This window comes from Mugil cephalus, chromosome 12 (assembly GCF_022458985.1).
Source record: "Mugil cephalus isolate CIBA_MC_2020 chromosome 12, CIBA_Mcephalus_1.1, whole genome shotgun sequence".
Taxonomy (NCBI): domain Eukaryota; kingdom Metazoa; phylum Chordata; class Actinopteri; order Mugiliformes; family Mugilidae; genus Mugil; species Mugil cephalus.
This window is the reverse complement of record NC_061781.1, coordinates 4,991,367-5,008,742: the sequence shown is the minus strand read 5'-3', so window position 1 is coordinate 5,008,742 and position 17,376 is coordinate 4,991,367. Positions and strand designations below refer to the sequence as shown.

At 41.7% G+C, this 17,376-nt stretch overlaps 1 protein-coding gene across 1 annotated transcript; it reads right to left on the bottom strand.

Annotated features, from left to right (window-relative positions):
• Positions 1-3,603: 3,603 nt before the first annotated feature.
• Positions 3,604-17,147, bottom strand: LOC125017769 (uncharacterized protein C21orf62-like). The gene is made up of 3 exons (XM_047601244.1): positions 17,063-17,147; positions 16,853-16,985; positions 3,604-8,924 (listed from the first exon to the last, which is right to left on the bottom strand). The coding sequence occupies exon 3, from the start codon at positions 8,859-8,861 to the stop codon at positions 8,109-8,111; it is 753 nt and encodes a 250-aa protein (XP_047457200.1). The 5' UTR covers positions 8,862-8,924; positions 16,853-16,985; positions 17,063-17,147; the 3' UTR covers positions 3,604-8,108.
• Between the last annotated feature and the right edge of the window lie 229 nt (positions 17,148-17,376).

Sequence of the window (17,376 nt, the reverse complement as noted above, 5' to 3'; positions counted from 1 at the left end):
TGTGCACCATTACACAACCTACTTTATGAACGATAAAGAGTCTTGTGAGACATTTATGGCCTTGGGATATTCCTCCAGAGACACTTCAGATATGTTAAGGTGAGTAAGGGTTTTATTATTAGTTTCCACAAGGTCAATAAAACAAGACTAGCGCGTGAGAATTGACCTTTATATCCTTGACATCAATTTTGTTAGTGTTGTGGAAACTTGAACAGATGCCAAATTGACATTGGCCCCATGTGTTATGTATCCTTCAAAAGCATCATGTTCCTATACAATAGTTTCTTACCAAGAATATTTTCGGAGCCTTTCAAATATAAGGGGTGTCAAACTCATTTTATTTAACACACAGCCCAGTTTGACCTCAATTATATAACCTATAAACGATGTCAACTTTTTTCTTTTCTTTTTTTTTAGATGAAGTAGTATAAGTACATTATAAAAATGTTTTCAGTTAATGAATTATCCTTGTACAAGCAAAAAATATGAACAACCTGAAATGTCTTAAGTAAAATAAGTGCGATGCATTTTCGGTTCTGAAAATGCATCTTTATGCATCTTTAGTTCTGGGTCTCAACTAAAACTAGCTTACATGGAGACTCCATATGAGCCCAGAATACACTTGCTTACCATGCAAATCTCACTTCCCTCTCATTCTCCAGCACATCGCAGTTCAATGAACAGTTCAAATAATTGGCAGGTAATGTAAGCTTCACACTTTCACAAGGGAAAGGTGTTGCAAAAAGGAGACCGTGTGGATAGCAGTCCCCTTCAGCTAAAAGCACAACAACAAATTAGCCAGACATCAGCAGGAATGATGAAGCCAGCACCCTTGTGTCTGTTTCATTTACAGAAAGAGCTGTGGAATATTTGGAATACTGGAGGCCCAGCTCGAAGCTTCCTGCTTGTTTGAATCCGTTGGCCTGTCTGGCCATGTTGCATGTGTGAACTTTGAAACCAAAGACAGGAATAAGAGAAGGTTATCCTTTATTTGTCCCACAGCGGGGACATTTGTAGTTTCGCAGCAGCACACAGTCCAAAGGACAGTGTGCACCATAGATAAAAAAAAAAAAAGAAAAAAGAAAAGTAACAGTAGCCTACAGTATAACAAGGCTCGATTGCTGCCCGTCCCGTAGAATAAGGAACCGTCCTTTGTTTAGTAATTAAATGTTGTGATTTGTTCCATATTATGTTGAATGTCCATTACACGTCTGTTACACACAAACACACATTATCGCTAAATCTAACATAATAAAATAAAACACAGGAAAAACTAAGGCCAGCAAAAGTGTCGTGGCGGGATCATTGACTGGCATGGATCTATGCAAGACCCCCGCTCCGGTCCTCTCGGTGCATTCCATTTGTACTTGTACTTGTTCATTGTTTTACTTCTCTCCAGCCTTTGGTTGGCTGTTCCTTACCAATAAGAACTGATATTGGTTTGAAGGCAAAGGTTAGTAACACCAAATTTTTCTTTTGTTCACTCATTTTGCATTTTGTAAATTGATAAAAGAAATTTATATCTTTGAAGGCGTTCTTAGTTTACAGCGTTTTTTCACACTGCCTAAAGGTGTGGCTGTCAGGTTGTTTGCCCTCTTTCAAGTAAATCACCTGCCCAACATGCTGTCTATCATCAGCCATGTCTTGAACACACCAGCATCTACTGGATATGTGGAAAGGACATTTTCCGTGAGCTAGATTTTTTGATGAATTCAAAGCACATTTTTCATATTTGAATAATCAGAGAAACAAGTTTACAACCGAACCGTTCAGTTATTTTTCCCTTTCTAGTCTGTCTCTTCACGTGCTGGATTTAAAAAGCATCTTGATATTGATTTTAAAAACTTCCGCACCACTTTCAGAAATACTGAAGAGCAGATTTTATCAAATCCAACACAGGCATTAAGTGACTGCTCCAAAATGACATGCTGAGTGGCAAGATAAGACACAAATGCAAGGAACAAGAAATAAAGGAACTATAATGAAACTTACTAAGACTGGAACAGAAAGGCACAGCAGGGTATTCACAAACACAAATCCAATCCAGATCCAAATCAATAGGGATCATTAAGGAACATTTTATTTATATGTTCAAAATAAAAAAGACACTTGACAAAAGAAAGACAGGGTTATATTTACACACACACACAGGCTGATGGAATGACGAGAGACAGGTGAAACCACTGGGGGGAGGTGCCCATAGGAAAAAAAAAAGACAAAAGGCAAAACAGGTGAATGGAATCACAAGGGAGGGAGCAGATAAAGACAGGAAGGGACCGGTTGCACAGTTTGCAAAGAAAGTTTGAAGCAATACGTAATTCTAAATTAAGAATGTGATATTTAATTTATTACAGAGATCTCTTAAGGTGGTCAAAGGCATGTGTGTCTATTTTTGGGCTATTTCTGGGCTTTATTAAAAGTGACTCGGGTCGAAGCAAATTAAGAAAATGCATTCATCAAAAGAACTCAACCGACTGCTGAAATGCACCCACATCACCAGCTATGTTCGAAATTCGACTTTCTTAATGTGGTCCTTGTCCCAGTTTACATGCAACAGACAAAATCGAGTAGCTAATGGGAACATGTCCTCCTCCTCCACACTAGGTGGTGATTTGTGTCTTGTCAGTGGGTTAATACCATGTTTATATGGCCCCCTTTGCGGTTGACCTATTACGTCATGTAATAAACAAGCATACTGTATATACACGTAGATGCCGCATTCAGGCTCGTCACACAGGTCAATGCGGCCGCCATCTTGGGCAGCGATGTGTTCCCGTGAAAGAAACATAAAAACCAAGCAACAGAAAAAATCTGTTGAAAATTCAGTGATTTGTGATCATTTTAATCGCTGATAGACCTCTGCCTCTGCTGACTAAAAGAGTAAGTAGACAGGTTTCCTCCCTGCCCAAGATGGCAGCCGTGTTGACGTGTTGTTCCAATGGACAGAGGCGGCATCTATGTGTATATATCTATGATAAACAAGAGCTGTTCATGTGGTAGACCAGCATTTCAAACAACAGCAAGTGGATAATAGTTCATCTTTTTTAATCTTGTACGTAACGTGTGCACTGCTTCAGGTGCAGTTAAGATGTGCTCTGGCTCTGTTTACCTTTTACTTCTTCTGCGACCAGCGTTCTTGGATGTTTTTATTCCGGGGTCATCCACCAGCGCAGCGGTTGTGGTGCATGACCTAGCATTATCCAGTAAAAAGTCAGATTAAGCATACACATGCCAGAGAAAATTGATTTCCAATCATATTATCTGGGTGTCCAGTTAAAGTCCAGTTAAGTCGGATTGTCCAGTTAATGTTGGATTAAGGCAATAATTTGTTTTTGTTTTTCATGTGTATGAAAACATACTGAATGAAACTCAATGCAAGTGGTGCTTGTGCTGTCAAATTGATCACTTTCTTAATTTGTGTAATAGTTTTCCCCACGTGGCAGTGCATTTAGCTTTCTTAGCCACCATAGAACTTTGTTATTATTGGCCTAAAGTCCAATAATAAGGTTTAAGTTGTAATACTAGCTTATTGCTTCTGGATAAGTGGTAATAACTTAAATGACAGAGCAAAAAAAATAAAGAAGAATACACTGAACACAACCATAACACTACTTCTTTAAGATCTTTATTTGAAACTATGGGTTAACTTGAAGTAACAAGGTCAAGCTCTACAATGGAGTCTGCAGACCAAACAGTCCACATCGTCTTTTCACGATAAACATACAAGTTCCAAATTATATACAAATCAAACCTGCCAAGCCATGTCCAAATACACAGTCTGCTCCGTAAACACTTCACGATTCAACAATGAGTCACTGAACATATCAGAGATTGTAAAAAATAAAAAAGGAATCTTTTACAAATAAGCATTGTACAATTGAGTAATTCGATTCCCTGATGTCCATACTTAAGGTGCTTTAATAAATATCAAGAGATGAAGGAAGAATGGAAAGGGAAAGTCTAAGAGAAGAGAGTGACGTCAGACTTTCACCCAGCCTTGATGTCTTATGGGGAGGTGTTGTTCAGAATCCTGCCTGGTCAAATTCAAGGACCTTGAGCAAACTCTGGTCCACCATAAACAATGTCCACCACCCTCTATTGCTCCATGGACAGGATGAGGAGGACATTTGTCCCTCAGGCCACAAGACTCTACAACGCCTTCCTGTGAGGAACCAACTGGACTGTGGCCATTGCTGCCACTACTTTTCCACAGCATTCTGTATCCAGATTATTATATAACTTAAATATCTTTCATATCTGTTTCTATGTGATGAAGCAACTGTGCACCGCATTTCCCACGGGATAAATAAGGAATGTAAGCAGAGATGGCAAAACACACCATAAAAAGAGACAGCACCACGGTTTAACAGTGCAACGTTAACTGTGACATACTGATTTACACATTTTGGAAAGCAGGGTGTTTGAGCTCAGAAAAAGTTTTGACTTACATAACCACTGAACATTGTGCCAATCCCCAACACTGTGGTAATAGTGAATAGATTTAAGCCAGTTCCTTTTTGGGGTGGAGAAAGCTAAGCAGCGGGCATCCTGACAGCATATGGTCTCTGCTTATTATTAGCTAATTCTCCTCTCTTTTGAATGTATGAAACTATTTTAAAGAATCATATCAGATCAGTTCTGTGTACACCATATAACACAGTACAAGCTCCATGTATTTGTCTGCAGTTGGAGATTAAAAGGAATTTGTAAAGAAAAGTTCTAAGTTCCTAACCCTAACCCTAACCCTAGATCCCAAACTGATCTAGTATCTGTGGGATGATCCACGGAGCCCCCTCCCCTCAGAGGCCCCCACCAACAACATTGTGTTGCCAGACACCACAGGACACCCTCAGATGGCCCATGCCCATCCTCTGATTAGCCCCAACTGTTTTGGACGCACAAGGGAGACCTACACAATATTAGGAGGTCATAATGTTATGCCTGATCGGTGCACAACACTAATCCTGCAACAGAGTGACACATTCGTAGGAAGAAAAACACAAACACGTGCACACACACACAGACGTTTGCTCGTGCCTGGAAGTTTGCAGATGTGTGTGCAGACAACCAGTCCTTAAAGGGTCTGTGGAACAGAAGTGCTGGCATGAACTGTGTTTGTGAGAGCAAAGACTCTCATAGGAATCAGAGGGAGAAAGAATCCTGAGAGAACATCCTGTTTCATAGTGTTCAAAGGTGTTTTTCTTTCAAACTGAACTCTCATTTAGTTGTTTGAGATTGCGAGAAATTTCCAATAACAAACACATGACTCATTCACAAACATCTAACAGCTTTAGAGCAATTGAACCACATCCAATTGGATCTGGGGCCAGTTTTTCCTTTCTCTTTTCTTCTCTCTATCCTCACAGGTCCCTGGTAACTTGGCTTTCGGTTGCTTTAAAACTGCGCAATTCATCCAGTTCAGCAGAGAGAGCCAGAACCATTGTTTTGATCCAGCCAGAGTGGGATTTGTTGGCTGGCGAAAGAGAGGTCCTAACCCTAGGCGTCCATTTTAACCTGTTTCAAAACAACTTGTTTTATTAGACCATCTGCACGCAATAAGGCCAGCTGGAATAATGTAGCAGCAAAACATCGCCTTCATAACAGTGAGCCTACTGAGCCTCTCTGTCAGCTCATACCTCAGCAGGAAGACCGGCCTCATCCTTCTCCTTGTGTTCTTATGCAATAATGTGCCATTTCTGTCCCATTAGTCAGCTTTTACTAGCTTTACTAGCTTTTACAGCTTTCCTTTTCCCCCACAAAGTAGCTCTCAAAGCTAATCGTAGCAGTATCACCCAGCTCAGGAACAGGCTTAGTCCTACTCTGGGTTGCATGCAAGGTTTCCAGCCAGCATTCCCTGCAGTCAGCTGCTACAGTTCGTCTTGTGATGTGATGCACTGTACTGCGCAGTAGTTTAAGATGTGGCAGGTATAGCACAACTCATGGACATGAAAGAGAAGATACGTTATGGTTACATTACCCCGTTAGTTTCAGAACCACTGCTACCCTTCTGTCCTTTGCAAGATGTGATATAATATGCGATCAGGGTGTGTACAATGTGAACACTTTAGGATGAGTATTATTCCAGTTTTCTATTGTGTGTTAGACCTCTATGCTATCAACAAATTGGAGTTCAATTGAATTATTGCAAAAGTACAGCCTTTGTGCAATCCAGCCTTCTCAATAAATCCCCTAAGCCTCTAGGAGTGAGAGAACTCCATTTTTTATTTATCTTTAAATAATGCAATAAGTCCACGTGTCCTGTGTGGAAAGCACCTGTATTCTTCACTCATTTGTCAGTGCTCTGGATTAAGTTGTCACCACACGTAAATCTGAAGAACCCAGAAGCAACTGTAACCCATTAGTACCCCAAGAGCAGCATAAAGAACAAACCCCCATTTGGAAGCCTGGATCAAAATGTGGAATTTCTCAAATCTCTCTCAAAGCAAGCATGTGGTTTGCTTCCTCTATAGTATTACTCTAGCAGAAAGCATATCAGACTGCAGCCTGCAGTTTCTCAAGGATGCTACAACCAGCATGTGCTCACGTTACAGCTTCCAATGTACAAGTTTATTTGATTGTAAATCCATCATTTTTTATTGATCTAGATCAGTTATATACGCCAAAACGTTTGAGATGCCAGGCCAGCGGCAAAGAAAAACTATTTTCTGACAGGAAGAAATCTTGAACAGGACCCAGCTCATATGAAGGGACCCATGTGTTGGAAGCCTGGTGGCTAAAGAGAAATGGGAGGTGTGACGTAAGAGATGGAGATGAGCAAGGTGATAAATCCATCTATGCATCTGGGTAATGCATATGCAGCATATATGCATGATACAAACAAGATTATAACATACTAGGTGGTGCATGATACATGGGGGATTGATAGCGATAAATAAAGGATGGAATGGATAAAACCAGCATTCAAAAAGTTAACCTTTCCTCAAAAAGAACAAACAAGAGCCAGGCAGAAAACTGTGAAGTATGAACTATGAAGAACAAAGAATAGACTTTTCTAATGCTTTAAATAGCAGCATTATGTCATTGATTCTTCCATACAAATTGTACTTTCTTAACCTTTTATAAAGCCATTAACACATCTGTAGGAAGGGCTTATATACTTATACTGTTGAATGCCTTAACAGGTACCATGTACCAAGGTACCACCAGTAACATTTGTTATCAAAACATATGGTCCTCCGTGGTGTGAAAGCCCACATCTGAGTAGCTCCAAAATGTTGCACTGTCTGAAGCTGGCACAGATCAGACTCACTGCAAGTGCAGAAATGCTTAACATCTGAATTTGACAGAAAGAGCAGCAAGAGAGTAGTATGCATATCAAATGAAAAATTGATTAAAATGCGATTAATCGCATGACAATTAATTCATTTTAAACTGGCTTTAAATGGACCATAAACGGATATTTGTCAGGTTTTTATTACTCTTGTCAACATGGGAATGGACAAATATGCTCGCTTTACGCCAATGTACATTATTATTATTGCAACAGTCCAACACAATGACAAATGCTGTCCAAAATAGTCTCCAGAAGAAGCCAGCCAACCGTTTAGCTACGGCTGTTGAAAGTTGCTTGTGGAGTTGTCCAGAGGTCATTGCTGCAATTTGTCCAATGTAGTCTGCCTTCAGACAGAGGGAGGATAGAGGGCTCTCTGCTCTCAGCTGTTTGCTTGACCAGCAAGCTTTGCTGCTGCTGCACTTTCTGTTTAAGATAGGTGTTTCTAGATCCTTTTGTGTTCTTCTTCTTCCTTTGGGTAAAATCCTTTAATATAATGTCACCTTAGTTCTCATTCTGCCTGCGTTTTGTTTCTTTTGCTGCTTTTACCACTTCCTAATTTCCAAAAGTACGGGGCCGGCTGGGGTCATGACACATTTTTGCGTTAATTGTGGGTCAAAAAAAAAAATGTGTCGCCTAGAGAACGGTATCTCCAGAGACTCTGATCAAAGCCACATTTAGGTCAGAATTACAGCAGAGCATATTCCACGAGCGTAGGTGTGCAACTTTTCCTTTGCAAAGGGACTCTAAAAGTATCATTCCTGCCCATCATTTGACACTTATACTGTACCCTGATCCTTGAGCTAGCTTACGAATGTTAGTACACAAATGTGATGAGCAGGTTCTGCGCTGGCTCCTCAGGCTGCTCTCTGGTGTCTACAGGGTCATAAGGAGCAGGAGAGGATGGAAGTGAAAAGGGCATGGTCAGGTGGGGGAAGTTGTGGGAGAGGGTGGTCGCCGGTATTCCTGCTACGCTGTAAGCCTTGAGGGCAGAGAGCCCGTTAAGCACCGCTACATCCAGGAAGGTCATGTGGAAGGAGTCAAGAGAAAAAGCTTGCTGCTCTGCTGCAGTCCCTGCTGGGGAAGAGACTGTAATTTCCTGTGTGGGATAGACAGCTTCGGGCGACGCACTGTGGATCCTGAGGCTCTGCAGCCCCAGCAGAGCGAGGTACTGACTGTCCAGTGGTTTCATTCCACAAAAAGACAACTGCAAATGGCCAACCACGCTGCTGTTCAGCAGCTCCTCCAGGACCCAGAGATCCTTCACCCAGATGGTGAGCTGTCCAGGTTCTCTGAGGCCAGCGCGGGGCAGGGAGGAGCGCAGCACGGTGCGACATCTGCACAAAGAGTTGGCCAGAGCCTCGTCACAGTCCCGTATGGGTGTAGAGCAGCTGCAGTTGCGCAGGTTGAATCCCGGGGGGCCGCTGTCAAACAGCAAGGTGGTATTGACCGGATGAGCAGTCTCATGTGCGGGGGCGGAGGTTGTCTGGGGGGCGGGGGTCAGGAAGAACAGCAAGCACAGCGACCATGGCAACACGGTCCGGGAGAGTGTGTTTGGAGACATCTCCATAGTAATCAAACAGACTACATCTTCACCAAGATGCCTGAGCTGAATGTGAAGTGATGAATAGAGCTGTGGACAGAAAACAGAGCAGAGGAGCGCAGTTAGCATGTGCAGACACGAGTTATTGCCATTTGAATCTGCACCTTTTGACACGCACACTCTCTAACTAACCACAGCTCAGCAGATGAGACGTACTCGCACATGTGGGATTCATTCAAGCACACGACACACAAAGAAACTCTCTTTCTCGCTCAGTGCCCTTTAGTAACCTGCTCCTGCCTTGCGCCTGTATTTGTTCAACATGTGGAGGCCAGCTTAAAACCAACAGCCAACTTTATTTCTAGTCCAACCCTCCCTCTCTCTTTCTCTCTCTCTCACAGACACACACACTTGAGCAACGTCTTTCGTACTTTCCAATTTTACTGGGAAACGGTCCTTCCAGGCCCAAGGCTACTGCAGATGGTGGCCGGCTGCTAATAAAAGTGCATGTGCTACACTGTGCTGCGGTGAAAAAGGCCACGACCAGCCAAACTAAGTGCTCGGGAATAATTAAACACAGGCTCCTTCATGTCCCCATCCAGTAATGGTGGAAAAGTGGACAGAATGAGCAGCTCTGACTTCCAGAGTCAAACTTTCCCTTCACAGAAGAGGACTTTTCCAGTGTTAATGTTGGACCAAGTCTACTCGATTATCTGAAAACATGTGAAATAAATCCACAATGACGCGCATTTTCCATCGTTTTACTAGTTTGTTTAACTGAGTCGGTGTTTCTTTGAGTCAGCAAATGTTTGTTTTGCTGAAGTTTGCGTAGGTGGTTTCGGTCTTAACAGCAGATCACTTCTTACGGCATGATGTTAAAGCTTTTGTGGCTCCTTACTCATTTAAAAATATAGATTCCTTGCCAGTGTCATTAAAACGATCATTGCCCTCAACCCTCCCCTTTGATAAAAGCAAGACTAAACCCTTATAATAGTAGCATTTAAAATGTAATCATGTCAAAAAAGATCAACACCTTCCAAAACCTATTATTTACTCCTTCTGCTTGTCGTACATTTCAGTAAGGAATGAAGGTGAAGGAATACACTGATCAGGCATAACATTATGACCACCTTCCAAATATTTTAATATCATAATATATCCCTTTGTGCCTCCAAAACAGTTGTGACTGATCAGAGAATGGACATGGGTCTTCTGAGGGTGTCCTGTGGTGTCTGGTAGCAGAATGTTGCTAGTGGGGTCTTTGGGTCCTATGGGTTGAGGGGTGGGGCCTCTGTGGATCATCCCACAGATACTTGATCGGTTTGGGATCAGTTTGGGATTCATGTTTTTTTTTTAGTTGTTCCTAAACTGTTTTTATTTGTGTTCTTGTGTCTGGCTGCATCCTGCTGGGGATGGCTGTTACCATCAAGGAGTGTCATTGCTATGGGGTGGGGGTGTCTGGTCTGGTCTAGGTGTGTGCTACATGTCAAGTGACATCAAGATGGATGAATATCAGGTCCAAAAGTTTCCCAGAAGAACACTGAACTGTCACAAGATGGTCAGTGTTATTTACTTCTGCACATTGCTTATTAAGTGACTAAGTGGCTTTGGGGTAATAGTAAACATGGCACCAGGAATAAGTTGGGGTGTCTTAAATAATCAAATAATCAACACTTCAAGATGAAGCAGGATTTACTATGTGTGCAATAGGTGTGGGCTTCTCTCCTTCATGTGACTGCAGACACTCTGGATATATGCACACACACGCAACTAAAAGAAATACAAAGCATACACAGGCACACACTTTTACACTTTATTCTGTATTTAGTTTCTCCAGGAAACACTTTCCCTTTCTCAATAAGTGATTTACAAGCCACATGAGGATTTTATTTATAGAAATGTTTTCTGACTACTTTCCAAGGAAGAATTTACTTAGAATGCTATAAAGTAAGATAAAACAATGTGAACAACAAAGCAAACTAATGTTGGTTGTAGCCGTGTGTCACACTGGCACCAACTCTGTTGGACTTTTACTATTGGATCTGGGTACAAAGAAACGCAAGCCAATAAATGATATAATAGCTTGCAGCCTTCTTGAGAAATGATTCAGGCAACCAGGAAAATACTCACCGACTATGTGATAGAAAACATATTGGTGTTGCGAAAGCTTAACAGAGAATTACTTCCACCTACAATGTGAGGACCAGTCATCTAAAACTAAACCCAAGACAAAACAGCCAGGCAAAACCTAGTGCAGAAAGATAGACTAATAACATAATAACACAACAATAACATTCAAGGCTGCTGTTGAGAAATGTGCACTGATCAGCCATAAAATTATGACCACCCAAAGGAGAAGTAAATAACATTGATCATCTTGTGACAATTCAATGTTCTGCTGGGAAACGTTTGGACCTGGTATTCATGTGGAAGGTGCACCCACCTAGACCAGACCAGGCACCCCTACCCCATAGAAATGGCACTCCTTGATGGCAGCAGCCATCCCCAGCAGAATGCAGCCTGACACAGACACACACACAAAAAAAACTGTCTATGAACAACTACAAAAACAGGACAAGGTGTTGACCTGGCCTCTAAATTCACTACATCCCAAACTGATCAAGTATCTCTGTGATCCACAGTGACCCCTCCACTCAACCCATAGGACCTAAAGGCCCCTACTAACAACATCCTGTTGCCAGACACCACAGGACACCCTCAGAAGACCCATGTCCATCCTCTGATGAGTCACAACTGTTTTAGAGGAACAAGGGAGACCTACACAATACTAGGAAGGGGGGTCATAATGTTATGCCTGATCAGTGTATTCCTTCACCTCTCACTCTTATCTCTAGTCTTATTAGAAAACGGGTTTATGACATATTTCCCTCACTGCAATGTACAGGTATATCAATTGTCAATTACAGTATTTTAAAACCATTATTCCATTGAACCTGTTGACGGATGTTTTGCGTGACACTTACAAATTAAGTCTGATTAATCCATCTTTAGATTCTATGACATACTGTAGGTGTTTAATGTTGCTAATGTTGCTACTCCAACCACTACTCTAACCACTACTACTGTATACTGTACCGCATATCTAACCTCCCATTTATTTCTAAAAATATAATATAGGAGAAAAAAGAACTGGGCAAAGTATATGTGTTCTGCATATCTGTTTTCAACAGACTGGAACATGCCATTAAAACCAAAATATCCACACTAATGGAATTCCACAAGATTCTGATGCAGGACAGATAATAGCACATATTCACACTTCCCTCTGTCAAGTTAACAACAGACATCCAAGAATATTTATCTATGGAGGAGGAAACAAACATCACATTTCTTTTAATGATATAACGGCCTGAATGACTGGTAAGTTTGCACTACGCTTCTGCATTGTGTGACTCTCACTGCAATGAAGAACTCGTCAAGTCATCTCTCCTAAGAGGCTCTGATCCAAACTGCTGTATGGCCGGTGGTTCAGCAGCTGCTTGGGGATATCTCATGAAGCACTGAGCACATCTCCTTAACTCTACTCTCTTTCGCTCTCCTTTCTTTCACATGCCTCTTCTGCTTGTCATAAACCCCTTCGTGTCTCCCCCACCAAAACCACCACTTGAACAGGTCAGGATTCTGCCTGCATGGGAACGATGAGGGACCCCCTTCTGAGGACAAACGTTTTCCATTCAAGTTCTTATACCATGAGCACGTTGCTATAAATAAGGCTGACTTCACTGTGGATGGTTTACAGTAGCAGCTGCCCTCCACATACACAGCCTGTCCTCTCCATCCTCCGCCGTCTTACCTCACTGCTTATACAGTATTAGTCATCTTTTTTCCAGCTGTTCCCAGCGTCTGGCTCTCCCACACAGTCCCCTTTCTCTCTGCCCTTGCTGTCTCTAACGCTCCCCCACGCCCCTCCTCTTTTCTCTCCTTCTTTTGCTTCCCTTTGCTCCCTTCCCGTTTCTGTAATTCCTGCACCGGGCTGCAGCTGCACGGCCGGATGCTGGAATAGAGGGCTCAGCAGAGTTGAAAATTGACCACTAAAAAGACATTCCACTGCCCCCAAATGCTAAAATGAACACATCTATGATGCATTTATGTGATGCTATGTTTACATATGACGTAAAAACTAAGTGTCACTTTGTGAAAAGTTCTCCTGCTCTGATCCTGTGTGTTTTCTGGAGGTAGAAAAGTGACGGAGAGTGGAGTCAAATGGGAAGTCAGAAAGTGTGTTTGTGTGTGTAAGAGAATGAGGTGGCAGGCACTCCAGATGCTTTCAGCTTGTTAAAAGAGAGGATCAACGCATTCCTCTGACATCATGCTTTACCACAAGCACCCACCCTAATCCTCCCTTCCTCTCCGTCTTTTTCGATTACAGACTCTCTCTTCCTCCGTGTCACCCATCCTTTTACGATGTCTCTTGCTTTTCTCCCCGTCTCTTAGCAACCGCAGCTCCGCGCATGACTCCATAAACGAAAGCATCCAGGCAGCCAAACATGCATTTTATACACCCCGAGTTTTACAAAATGTGGAAATGATCAAATCGCATTTTATTAAACATTTACGGAAAACTGAATTATATGGTGTTTGACGGAAAGCTAATTATTTGGTATAAGTTTGGCACTTATTGTTTCTACTTAACAAATCCAGTTAAAAGATAATTATTAATTAAGATCTGTGGGTTTTTATCGCCCACCAGTGAATTTGGTTATCGACAGTAATTATTAATGTATGGGTGAATGAATTATCAATATAAATGAATAATCAAGGTGTCCATCATACGTCTTTATGATTATGATTATCAAGAATAATATGCCTATTAATCCCCCCATATTATTCACTTACGGTAACATCATTCAACATCAAACAAACCAACTTATGCATTCAAAAAGTTATTAAATGTGAGGCTCTAAAGGGCTGAGGACGTATATGAGTCTCTCTATATGAGTGTGTGTGCACAGATCAGGGGTGTGTCAGGAAGAATTTATTTCTTTGTTCTGACACATTGTGTTCATTTCCTCCCCTCAAACACATGGAGGTACAATAAAGGAATCTGAGGAGCGGGAGACTGGTTAGATGAGATGGTTGCTAGATTACATAACAACTTATTTATGAAAGTCAGAAGAAGGAGACTCGATGCACAAACCACATAAACCCATCTACAGTCTACACAGCTACGTTTACATGCAGAGCTTGATCGAGCTATGCTCAAAATTCGACTTTCTGACTACAGTCCTTGTCCCAGTTTACATGCAGCGGAGAAAATCGAATAACTCTTCTCTCAAGAGTAGTTCATGCGGTAGACTGGCATTTCAAACAACAACCAGATGGATAATAGTACATTTTTTAATCTCATACATAATCTTGTACACACGTCAGCTCAGCGGTTGTGGATCATGCGCGCATGCATTATCCAACAGGAAAACTTAAGTTACCGTATACCATATAGAAAATCGAATTCCAATCGCATTATCTGGGTGTCTCAATTGGATAATGAGAATTCCGACGAACGACCTCAGCGACACTTCTGTTCAGTCATACTTAATTGTACCTATACTCATATATTCACACTGCTTTTACGGTATTAGTGCTCTGAAAAATTAGACACTGCAATTGTGAGATGTATCAGGGATGGACAGGAGCGGGAGTACGAGAAACTGGTGAACAACTTTGCCTCATGGTGCGGAGAGGACAGCCATCTCATCAATACACCTAAAACCAAGGAGATGGTAGTGGATTTGTGGAGGTCCAGTCCCAACCTGCAGCCTGGAACCATCAACAGCGAGTGTCTAGACGTGGTTCAGACCAATACGTACATACAGGTCTACAGCTGGATCAATCTGGATGAATCAGCCAACATAGAGACAGCTCTGACCTTTTTTTGTTTACCGAGTCCATTTCCTCAGGAGGATAAGGTCATTTAATATCTGCAGGACATGTCCTACCACCTGTCTTTGCCAGTGCCCTCTTCTACGCTGTGATGTACTGGGGAGGCAGCACTAAGATACACCCTCTACACGACACCATAGTCAAACAGAGAAGCTTGTTTGACCTATATATCTGTCTATAATACCTTCATTTATATTAAGTAAAAGAAAGTTATCCATCTTGATTTGACTAAATTCCTGCAGCAACTTCATGTGATCTCATCATTGTCTGACAGTCATTATACTGCTTATCTTGTCATATATAGGTACTCCTGTTTTTGGTCTCAGCTAACTCAACTTAGGGGAAATATCTCACGGTAAACTGGTTCACCTGAGAGTGTTTGTCTCTCCCCAAGCAGTTAGTGTACAGTGTACGTCAGGAGGTGATGCTAGGAGAATAACAATACTTGTAGGACAGAACAGTAAACTATCGGCCAACAGCTAAACAATGAGATGAAAGGTACTGCAAAAAATGGAATGAACCCAACTGGAACTGTAGATTCTGCTCATATACAGATTTGGTATAAAATAATTCTATTGGTATAAAATAATGGGTATTAGTGAGTATTTGTAATAGCACACTATGTGCAGACAGTCAAACTGGCTGTTTAGGCAATAGTAGCTCAGTAGGCTCGACAGCAAAACTTAACAGCAATTAATTCCAATTAAATTATGTGTATATAGCGTCAAACTTTGTTTGATTTTGTCCATATGGAAAAACATGAAAAGAGCCTTGACCTCAGTTCAGTTCCATTCAAGCTGGTGAATAGAAGTGATTGATTGATAAAACTAATAAGGCCAGAGCACAGTCTGTGCTTTGATGCCAAGGTGGCAACAAAGTGGTGAGGTAAACCGTTACATAACGATGTGGATTTTCAGCTATGGCGACTCCCAGTGTCAGATAGGAAAATGACATACCATCCTAAAAAGACTGAACCACCATTGTCAAAAGTGCGAGAAATCTTTAACCAGACATCTGAGAAACTGGACCCGTGGTAAAACTGAAAGGGCATGTCACAACAGCAGGAGAGGAGAAAACATCCTGAGAGTTTCTGAAAATAATTAGTGAACGGTGCAGTTTGTCTGATTCTGGGTTGGTGCCTCTAAGTTGTCTTAGTGTCCTTTACTTTTTCATTTCAAACAAACGTTAAAGGCTAGCAGGACAGCGCTGCTTTCCAGTGAATTTAGATTCATGACACTAAACAACACAGACTTCCATTAATTTAGTGAACAAAATATTGCTGATTACAGTATCAACTTATGTAATTATGTGATTTGCCAAATACGCTCATTAACATCACAGAGAACATGGAGGATGGAAAGTGTAAAAATAACATTTCCTTAAACATATTTGTTGTTGAAATAGATAATGGTTAATGGTTAATGGTTTACATGGCTGTTTTGGGTCAGTGGGCTCTCCTACTCTGGTATAGGGTTTTTTTTAAACTTGCCAGTGCTTTCAGTTTGATGTGATCAAAAGCACTCACCCATCTTTATGTACAATCAGTTTTATGGGCAATCCACTTTCACTTCCTCCTGTGTTTGACACAGTGGGAGATCTCAATGTAAATGGCTAATGCCATTTGTGGGTTATGAGTCGCAAACATACAACCTGAGGTTAAAGTATAGGATCTGAAAATGTTCTAGTTTTAGAGAAGTCTCTGGAAACAGTAGCAGTAGTAGTAGCTGTTAAATGATCTTGTAGTTTCATCCAAGATCAGAAAAGCACTGTTAAATAATTTTTAATACTGAATTAAGCATTTAAGATACACAATTCTAGTATGAATGTATTACGTAAACAGCCCAAGTGGTTGATTAGCATTGCACCTCTTCTTGTAGTCATGGAGTGGAGCATGTGTTTGGTCTGACAGATTACATCATGACTCAGCTGTGATTTCAGCATCCATGTGTTTCTCATTACGGTGTTATAACCTCGACAATTTCCCACACCCAAACTAATGCTGCCATTGAACATTCACTAAAATTCACAGACAGAGCACCAAAAAGCAAAGGTCTTCATTTACAAAATGTGTGGAGTGAGAGGCACCATGCAGTAGTAGAAAGAGGATGTGTACTTACGTGGACAGCTCAGAGCTGGTTAAGGTGGCATACTACTGCTGTCTGACGCCCGGCTGGTCCGTTCTTCCTCATGCGGCGAGAGCAGCAGCAGAAGCTTTAACATCTGCCTGCAGGTTGGCTGCAAAAACTCTGACTGAAAACAGAGAGAGACAGAAAGGGAGGGATGGAAGGAATGAGTGGGGGGGGCAGAAGAACTGAGAAGGGTCTTACTTTTCGGCAAATGCTGGGAGACATTTTTCATGGGACGTGGCAGCACACTGAAACCATTTTCTCCGTTCTCCCTCATATCTTTTCCCCCTTTCCCCCTTTTCCCCCCCCTCACACACCACAGGCTCACTCTCCTCCTCTCTTAAGACCCGCCTCCAGCTCACTTTCCCCATAGAAGGTTTATGCATGCTGCCATCTCACGGCTCAAAATGATATTACCATGGTAATTTGTCTGATGTAATAACATCACCTCATTGTTCCTGTGTTGGCAAGGTTGGACAAAATGTGGGAGGACCAGACTGGCCAATATTTCCACA

Bases quoted from the DNA above. Each gene is read 5' to 3' on its own strand.
- LOC125017769 (XM_047601244.1), bottom strand. From the start codon at position 8,861: ATGGAGATGTCTCCAAACACACTCTCCCGGACCGTGTTGCCATGGTCG.